Raw genomic sequence first — 9,720 nt, 5'->3', positions numbered from 1 at the left:
CCAAAATGTACCCTTGAAATGGCAAAACAAAAATTAAATTATGTTAAATGGGACATACATGTACAAGTGCATTTTCAAGGATTGCATAAGAAAATTACCCTGCATGGGCCCTTTAACCTCTTGGGCGGTAGTCTGAGGAGGTCAGATTATGATTACGAAACAGAAAAAGTAAAGTTGTCGCAAGTTGTCGAGGGACCTGTTGACCGTACTTGTAATAAAGTAAAGTTGTCGAGGGACCTGTTTTTGGTCGACTTGTCACGCGAGGCCACCTTTTGAAAGAGTGGGTCTTTATCGCATCGGAGCTCAGTGATGCGCACCGAAATTGTATTCACCGTGTAAAAAGGTAAAAAAAAACGATGGAAATGGGTTTGCTTTTCCTGTCTGGTCGATTCAGCTCACTCTTTTCTCATAAACGACCCCCCCCCCCCAAAAAAACCCCTTGAATATGTGTAGGTGCCCTGTTGAGAATTAAGTATTTGAAGTCTGAAATGCAGGGGAAAATTGCCCAAATGGGTGTGAAGCGGTGAACGTATACAATATTAATGCCGGGTCACGTCTGGTGTTTGACGGGACCTGGCAGTGGAAAATATGCTTGTCACATCCATCAAAAATTGTGAAAAAAATCGGACCATTTACGTGTGAAAGCTGGGCCATTTCATTGGCCATTCACACCTGAGACGGTTTACCAATCCCTATTGGTCGAGAGCCCAACACGTGGCCGGTCTTGAACGAAGACCGTCTGGCTGGTTGGCTTGGATAACCATAAGCATCCAGACTCCAACCGGTCTTAAACAGAATGTTGAAAACCGGCCAATCACACATTTATTTCCTATATTCTTTGCACCTAAACGCCGTTTCTTCCCCATGTCTTCAAAAATCGATACATCTTGAAGTTAATTTCTCTAGATTGCCTCTGAAAAGTTACCTAAGCGGAACCAGGTATAGACGTATTTTATGATTTCTAATCAGAGGAAAATTTCACTCGTTCTTCCACGGCTGGTTGGGAACAGGACAATTTAGTAGCGAAAATCGTTAGATTGAAGGAGTACGAAAACTCAAGAATGGAGACAAACCAGCTCATATTGAGTGAATGATTTGCACTGCTGTAATCCTCGTGTTCCTGGTTTGAGTCAGATTTTAATTTAAAAAATACAATATTAAAAAAAAACCCAAATAGATGTGACATTTCAATTTTGGATAAAAACGACTCGTCACTGACTGTTCTGACTGGCGGAAGAATATTCCCAGGGTTCAAATTTACCTATTATATCAGACGTTTTGAATCAGTGATTGATGGAAAGAGAGAACTAAAAAAAAAAGGAACGAACTGGTGGAATGGTAGCAAGGCTGTGTCCTTGGGCCCAAGGTATTTGCTTGTGCATGACGCAGCACAACTTTGAAATATATGACGCATGACGCACACAATACCGGTCTGGACCCCCAGAATACTGTCGTATTAAGATCGGCCATGTTTGTTCTCAAGAGTGAATTGTACTACGCGAACCCGATCCCAGGCTTAAAGTTTCATAGCGGATTTGTTCCAGTTTCAATAACTTGTTAGATATCCGTGGCCGTGTGCTATCAAAATTCAGACGTTAGGACAACAAACAGACTGGAGTAAAAGACGAGAAGTGGATTTTGTTTATAGACAAAGTAATGATTACCCATGCTGTCACCAAGTCCCGATAGAAGGATATAAAAACCGCCATGACCCCAGTACATGTAGGATCTCCTCTATCGAGTACATTATGAGTAGAAACGCAACCACTTTTAAAATGATTGGTGTTTAAACTAGAGTTTTAGTTAATAAGGATATTAACAATTCCAGTATAGCCATTCCGTTATGCGATCGAAAAGAGTTGCTCCTTTCGGCACAATATCTATACTTGCATTAACATTCAAACAGAAAGCATGTCATCACCTGTTCAATAAAAAGCCATTTAAAAAAAGTTTTGTGAATTTGCACAAATGTTCCATATTAATAACAATAATAATAAAAAATAATAATAGTAACTTTTTAAAGTGCTGGTATCTATAGACCTATTCAATGCGCTGGGGTCTGAGATCTAAATGATAAATTTGAATGAAGAGGTACAGTTTGAGACAAGTTTGAAAGAGACAGCGTCTGGTTGTGAACTCAGGGCTTTTGGCAGACTGTTCCATAGGCGAGAGGCTGCAACAGAAAAACTTCAGTCTCCATAAGTCTTTACCCTTGAAGACGGAGGCAGTTATTGGGTTTCTACAGTTTAATCGGTTATTGGGTATATAAATCTGCTAAACCTTATACATTAAACTGTAATAGTAAAACAAGAAAGAATACATTATTAATTTGTAATCGGTTTTGTTTAAAGACTAGATTAAACAAAATAGCTAAAGGGTTTAACGGCCATGGCTGATGACGAGCACTTGGCTGAAACACATTTTAAACCCGGTTTACGAACTTAATTCAGTTGAATTCCCCTGTAAATCATTCCTTCAAATCGACGAACATGTATAACCACTCATTCAGTTTACATGTGAAGTACATGTGTAATGTTCAAGAGGGAAGAAGGTATCATCTAAAACTGAAAGGATAAAACGAAAAAAAGAAAGGGCGCCAGTCACTATAAGAGCTTTCCAATTAAGATGTTCTTTTATTGAGAGTTTCTCTATATGATGAGAACAGTTTCTTTCTCAATTCGATAAATGTTCGTGTTGTCTTCGGTCAACGACGAGGATGAATTGACATCTACCAGAAGATCGGACGTTTCCCGTCAGGGCTCAGACGGCCAAACCACTGCTGAGGGGTCGCCTTTAGGAGCTTGACGGCCTGTAAGATGGGACACACAAGGGTTGGTACACAAACAATTTTATTATGACCGCAGACACATTGAAAAGCCTTAAATTTCGTATTAGTTTGAAGCAACTTAACCTGCTTGTATTTTTTGATCAGTTATTTGAACAATGTTGACAAGTTTGTTGTTTTGAGCCGATAGGGATGGATAAAAAAGGAGGTGGTGAACTTTACTTTCCTCAAAATTTCAAAATGTGAGGGGTTTATGGTTCAAATCAAATCTAGTGTCAACAGGGAGTGATCTGGAGATGCTACCGCTGGTCAAGGGCGGATCCAGAACACACAATTTTCTTAGGGGGGGGGCGTACAAATGTTGTTCCCCAAAAGCGTTGATTCGAAAAATTTACCACCTGGGGTTCAGGGCCCGCTTAAGGGGTCCAGATTTTGTTGGGGGATTCTAGATGCTCTACTCTAGGGAGTGCTCTGAGGCCATTTCTGACCACTGTAACCCATTTCGTTTAGCAACAGAAGGTGGTGTACACAGTGCTTGCCTTGTTTGTGACGTTACTTAAAAAGAAGATGGGTTCTTTTCTCTCCCCCCCCCCCAGATCCGCAATTTCCGCTGGTCCACGATCGATGCACACCGAGGTTTTTCGAATTTGTCCCTTCCTGCTTTCAACTAGATCATGTGCTGGGCCCTCTGAATGACTGAGTCACTAACCAATTGACTGAGATTGAGTATGACTGTCTTATAACGAGACAGTCGAGAGCAGCTTGTTTAGGCCAACCTAGTCTCATCCTACACACAAGCCCACCTTGCACTCTGGAGGCGGTTTGAACCACTTGTCTGGGTCACAGATGCCGAGACTGTAGTCTGAACGGGTGTGGAAGTCAGTCCACAATTCAGCACCTGAAACGGTTAAAGTTTGTATTAACTGATGATGTCCTCATTCTACATGTTAAAACTCTGATGGTACACTCAACCCATAAAGAATGTCCCCCTTATACTTTTTTTAAACTAAAAAACTACTCCGCATATCTTGCTCAAATTATGACTGATCAGTACAGAAATTCCTTAGCAATCCAGCCATACTCTTTGTTTTGCCCAAAACAGTGATAATGTTTACACAATTATGCAATTTATGACAAATGTTATTGAAAAAAGTTGTACTTTTGTATACGTGCCAGGTGAGTGTGAACCACAACCTTCACGTATACAAAAGTGTAACTGTTTTCTGTATCATTTGTCATAAATTGCATAATTTCGTACACATTATCACTGGTTTGGGCCAAGTAGGCCTAAAGAGTATGGAAAGATTGCTACGGAATTTCTTTACTGATTAGTCGTTTTTTGAGCGAGAGGTGCTCAGCAGTTTTTGAGTCAGAGTAAACAGGATTGAAAGGGGGGACTTTCTTTTTTGGTTGAGTATATAAAATATGTGGTTTCTGACTGACTTTGTCAATCCCAAACTGGCGTAGTCACAGATGTTTAATTAAAGTAAATATTTAGTTAGTTATTGACTAAAAAGATACTTTCACCTATTGCCCATCTATATGTCTGGAATATGGCAATCACTCACGTCATACCTCTTGGATACCTTGTTACTTGTTTTTGAATATAGGCTAAATAGACATTGGAATTAAAATGAAAATTTAATTTGAAATGATGAGGGACCCGTATACATTCTACGGGTCCCTCTGCAAGACAGAGATAAAAATAATTTGTACCTATTGCAAAATTTCGACTATATGGTCTAAAGTTAAACCATGCACCGTACTGTCTAAATCCACTTTTCTTCTTTGACAGCCCAACATACCTGTCGCTTTGTCCGTCCCACGACTGATGTAGCCGAGGTCAACGCACTCGGGATGCTGGAAGGTGTAAACCACGTGAACATCCTCAGTCGGGTGATTGGTCCAGAGCTTGTACCAGTTGCCTGCTGTCAGGGCCCGATCGCCGATAGTTACCCAATTGATGAACTTTTCGTCTGTGTATAGATGGCGAGTAGGAAATGCGAATGAGTAAACACGAGCGAGTAAACAGACTGACGAACGAACAGAACAAACATCACATGACAAATACACCACATGCGAAGATAAATACCTGTCAGACAGTTGTGCAGAAAACGGGTGGGAATGTCCGTTTTCTCGCATTCAATCGTTCCTTTCTGTGATGTAATGCGATACTCCACCCCCTGCAGAACAGTAAAAATAAAAACAAATCTTCCTGGGTGAACACGTGTTTTATTGTGATTGAGAACATTGTTACTAAAAAAATGAAAGTATATAAAACCTTCGTTTAGAGTTATAGTCATTATATATAGTCATATAGTCATAACAAATGTCTAGTCAATATCTATTCATCAGACGTCAATGAAAAGTAAATGATTAGTCAGTGACAAGTCAGTGACAAGTCAAGGAAAAATCAATGGCAATCAATGGCAAATCAATGGCAAGTCAATGACAAGTCAGTGACAGGTCAGAGATAAGTCAATGACAAGTCAAAGACAATTCAACGACAAGTCAGTGGAAAGTCAATGGCAAGTCAGTGACATGTCAGTGACAAGTCAAAAAAAGTCAAAGACAAGTCAATGACAAGTCGTGACAAGTCAATGGTAAGTCAGTGACAAGCCAATGACAAGTCAATGACAAACCAAACACATGTTAATCTTCAAGCCACTCAAATAAAGTAACAAGCCACTCAAATGAACTGTGGCCAAGACATTTTGTCACTGTCCATCCCCTCTGAAACATGAACACAATCGTGTCATTCAGTATTGATGAACTTGAATACGACTTTGTTCATGAGACCATTGCTATGACAAAATGATGATACAAAAACAAGTGCAGGCGTACATTGTTGAAGTCGCTGATGAGTTTGACAGTGTCTTCGGTGCCGTTGGTGAATCCCAACACCTCTTCAACGGCGATCATCTTGGCTACAGCATCGTAGGCGCCACGCTGATGGATGAATTCCGTAGAGAGGGACCCGTCTTTCACGGACGAGACCACGCTAACTGAAATAATCACAAAATGGCTTCAAGGGGGAATATCAGTATTTAAAAAATTGTGGTTGAACAGAAAGTAATTGGACTAAGGACGGATTCAAACCGGCAACCTCTATACAGCTTCGCAATGGTGCGCAACCAAAATGAGTTTTCAGGTACAATATCGGTGATTTCAGAAGTTTAAGTTTGAAGAACGCGTGAACAGTATTCTAGGCGTTAGAACCTCACTTAAGACACTCGCACCTGTTCACATCAAAAATTATTGAAAGGTGGAGGTCTACCTAATGAGCTGCCTATGGAAGTAAACGACGTTGTGAACAATACTATACGTGTAGGATCGCCACACAAGGTCCAAAGGTAGAGACACATTAAATATTACACTACATAAGGTACAATTTAAGTTTGCGTTTAAACATAATTATTATGACCTTCAACATCTAGAAAATGGTTAATTATTCCATAGTTTAGGTCAGGAGTAATTATTGAAAGGCAGATATTCTATTTTGTTGTCAAATGTACCTCAAAGGGAGCACGTTTAATCTGTTGATTACTCCAATACTCTTAGAAACTTTACATCGATGTGATAATTCCAAGTAAATTTGTCATCGATGGTAACACCTCAGAATAATTTGTTACCTTCTTGGCAGTTGTGTTATCCAATAACATAAACTTCAGTTTATTGAATTTTTCTTCTTTTTTCCTGTTACTTAAAATGATTACATTTAAGTAAATTGAGTGATAAACGGTTATAGCTATTAACCAATCTTGGATACTGATCGGTTCATTTGTGAAAATATTATAGCGTGAAATTTATCAGCGTCCCACTTTGCTTTTATAATAGCTAGCCCGTTGCGCTCTGCCATTCTGCACCCCACCACTCCCCGACTACGTCACTGGCACCCCTCCAAGATGGCTACTGAATGCAATCCGTCTATATAGAACCCACCTGCTTTATACGTGTAGGCGGAAGCACTACAGCAAATCACAGGATGGGGCAGGTCGGTCTGCTCCGTCTTCCACGGCACACTGGGCATGTTCAGCGGGCCCTGGCTGGCCGAGACAGCCGTAAAAAGGACGCAAACAACGGCGGCGGCGTACATGATGATCGTCGCTGAAATTGTGGATGCAGTTCGGGGGAATTGTCACAAGACTTGTTTCAGTTGCACCACGGCATAAACAAGTTTACAAGTTTATGGGTGTATGCAATATCAGAGGCTAAATGTCATGGTTCATTGACGAATTACAAATTCTTCAGAGACGATCCCTTTTTTTCATTTTGTGAGGTTTAAGGGATTTGATCTGGTTTTAAATAACAATTACACCGAGGGTCATTTTCAATAATTAATTGCCCAGGAAATTGACCTCGTTTGCCTAGCCAACAATGGTTGAACCTCCTCCCCTTGGGATGGAAAGCAAAAATGGGGGGCATAGTTTGAAAGAGTTCTCGTAACAGGCAAGTGTTTCATGCTTATATGAACAATTACTTGGAGGAATTAATCGTAGCGGTAATGACTAACGAGTGACGAGTCCGTTACTCAGTAACGGTGGTACTGAACATTCGGCTATACCAAACATCAGCGTTGGCTCCCAATTTTTTATGTGCAGAACGTGCCGAACATTGTAGTTGCTGGAAATGTCAACAAAAGAGCTACAACGGGCTATTATTTCCCCAACGAATAGTAGGAAAAAGCCACACATGTAGGCTCACCCACTGTGTAATAACATGATTCAATAGTGTACTATGCTCAGCAGCCTTTGTGTGAATGAAATAGTTGAGGGAGTGCATGGGAAAATTGTCCAAATGAGTATGAAGGGGTGAATCGTACAAATGGCGGCTCACATTTGGTGTCATATATATGCTTGTCACATCCTTCATTAAACTGTGGAAAAATCGGCCCAATCAGCCATAATTTGCGAGTGAAAACAGGGAATTTTATTTGGTATATTACACATCCAAACGCCGCATCTTCCCCTCGTCTTCAATATATTGTTACATCTTCACTTTAATCAAAAGTCGTAGGTCTATAGAGATTCCAGATATTCACTAACAATCCCGAGATCCAAACTTTTGCGAATTTTAGAAATGTTTCACATACTAAACTGCTATTGTCTTTACACAGTTATTGGGTTTATAAATCTGTTAATTAAACAATATACATTACACCCTAACAGTATTACACAAGAAAGAATACATAAACCTAACATTTCTTTTGCTCTAAAGACTAAGAGTTGATTTTTGTTTAATAAAATGCCTGAAGGGTTTAACGGCCATGCTGATACTGAACACGCAAATGTAAAATTTCAGGGTTCGAATTTAGCGGTAGCCCGCTAGCCAAATGCAAGTCAAAACAGCGGCGGGCTAGTCAAAATATTCCTAGCCCGGCTGGCGAGTCAAAAAATTATTGGGCTACGGCAAAGATGAAAGGACAGGAAGAATAAAACATTAAAATCAGAAAGTAAATGTATCAATGTGTGTCTAATTTTATCAACAGTTTTAAAGGGTTAAATTATTAGATCTGTTTATCAAAAACACTGACAAAATTGCCTCAGAATATTGAGCCTGAAAGTACGCTATTGTGGCGATGTATTTTGTTTTGAATGAGAATTATACGAGGGTCGTATTCACTGGCAGGGAAACTGACCTCGTTTTCTGAGCCAACAATTACTTTGGATGACAGGCCACTGCGACGCATAGTTTGACAGAGCTTTGATGATAGGCAACTGTTTAATGTTGGTATGAACGATTTATTGGCAGAATGAAAGGTATTGTATAATAAGTGACTTGGTTCACAGTGTACGGGGTGTGCCACAAAAAGTGCAACATTCAGAAGAGAAATAATTAAAACGATTTAATGTTTTTTCTTCAATGCAATAATAACATTAAGGCCTGACGATTGCTCAATCATTCCTTTTTACCCCGTTCCATTTGGGTCCCCAGATCCAGAAATACAATCGAATAAGTGAAAGGGTGTAAATTGTACTTGGGCCACTCTCACCTGTGATGTCATCAACTTTAATGCAAATTCTATGCATATTCCATGCTTAACCAAGATTCAGCATAACACGGTGAGAGTGTTGTGTGCATGCATACAACCCACACCCCTCAGAATTTAGGGGGGGGGGCATAAATTAGCTTTGTGTCAGACAATAATTATTTAATGGGTGCCCCTACTGAAAACGAGGCCATCCTATAGTGCCCCCATGCAAAATCTTGCAACGAAGAAAGCAATCCCTCTGTACAGTGACTGACATTTGGTGTGTATTGAACGGTACTGCTGTACTAAAACCTCAACTGACTTCCTTGAAAAGGATTTTAATCAGAGTGAAGTTTTAGATCGAAAGTTACTTTGTACAGGAGGTAACAAAATGGAACATCTTGCAAATGCTGAAATGCTTTTTTTTTTTTTAAATTCGTTGTCATTTGTCCGTCTTAGGTTTTCAGGGGCGGATCCAGGAATTTCTGCGTGGGGGGGGGGGGGGGTTCATCAGCAAATCAATGCTGAAATGTATACAGACATGGTTTTTTGTCCTGACGCAAAATTAAAAAAAGGCGGGGGAGGGGGTGGGGGGGGGGGGCTCGTAACAATCTGGGCGCTGCTTTCGCTCGTACCCCCCGCCCTGCAAACGGGACGCTGGGATACTCTGATGAATTCACTCTCTGATTGGTTGGGTTTTGCGTGACCAGTGACCTGCGCGTCATCAAGGTCATGACTCTGCAAGGTTTGAAACGGCCATTAAGACTGAGTCATTACTCTTTTATTCCAGTTTAGAAATGTTTTTGGCTCGTTAATAAACGTTATAATGTAGGAAATTCCGTAAAACTTATCTGTGTTGTGAATTTACAATTCTCGTCACTCGCTCAGGCTCCGTTTCGAATCACGAACGGTCGGATTGCATTATGCGACGCTCAAATTTTGTCCACATGGTCCGCGATGAAAC

The 9,720-nt window shown here is 40.4% G+C and overlaps 1 protein-coding gene across 1 annotated transcript; it reads right to left on the bottom strand.

The window, feature by feature from the left end:
- Nucleotides 1–1,559: 1,559 nt before the first annotated feature.
- LOC119738309 lies at nucleotides 1,560–7,086 on the bottom strand. Its single transcript, XM_038213154.1, has 6 exons — nucleotides 6,728–7,086; nucleotides 5,630–5,790; nucleotides 4,878–4,968; nucleotides 4,591–4,761; nucleotides 3,589–3,683; nucleotides 1,560–2,809 (listed from the first exon to the last, which is right to left on the bottom strand). Exons 1-6 carry the CDS (start codon nucleotides 6,879–6,881, stop codon nucleotides 2,729–2,731), a joined length of 753 nt encoding a protein of 250 aa, XP_038069082.1. The 5' UTR covers nucleotides 6,882–7,086; the 3' UTR covers nucleotides 1,560–2,728.
- Nucleotides 7,087–9,720: the final 2,634 nt, after the last annotated feature.

Source organism: Patiria miniata, unplaced genomic scaffold (genome assembly GCF_015706575.1).
Source record: "Patiria miniata isolate m_02_andy unplaced genomic scaffold, ASM1570657v1 HiC_scaffold_3, whole genome shotgun sequence".
NCBI lineage: Eukaryota > Metazoa > Echinodermata > Asteroidea > Valvatida > Asterinidae > Patiria > Patiria miniata.
Note: the sequence above shows the minus strand (reverse complement) of the source record. Positions and strands in the feature narration are given on the sequence as shown.

Coding starts and splice junctions, on each gene's coding strand:
- LOC119738309 (XM_038213154.1), bottom strand. CDS start 6,881: ATGTACGCCGCCGCCGTTGTTTGCGTCCTTTTTACGGCTGTCTCGGCC. Junction 4,969..5,629: donor TCATCAGCGACTTCAACAAT/GTACGCCTGCAC, acceptor ACTGTTCTGCAG/GGGGTGGAGTATCGCATTAC. Junction 2,810..3,588: donor AACCGCCTCCAGAGTGCAAG/GTGGGCTTGTGT, acceptor CCCATCTTACAG/GCCGTCAAGCTCCTAAAGGC.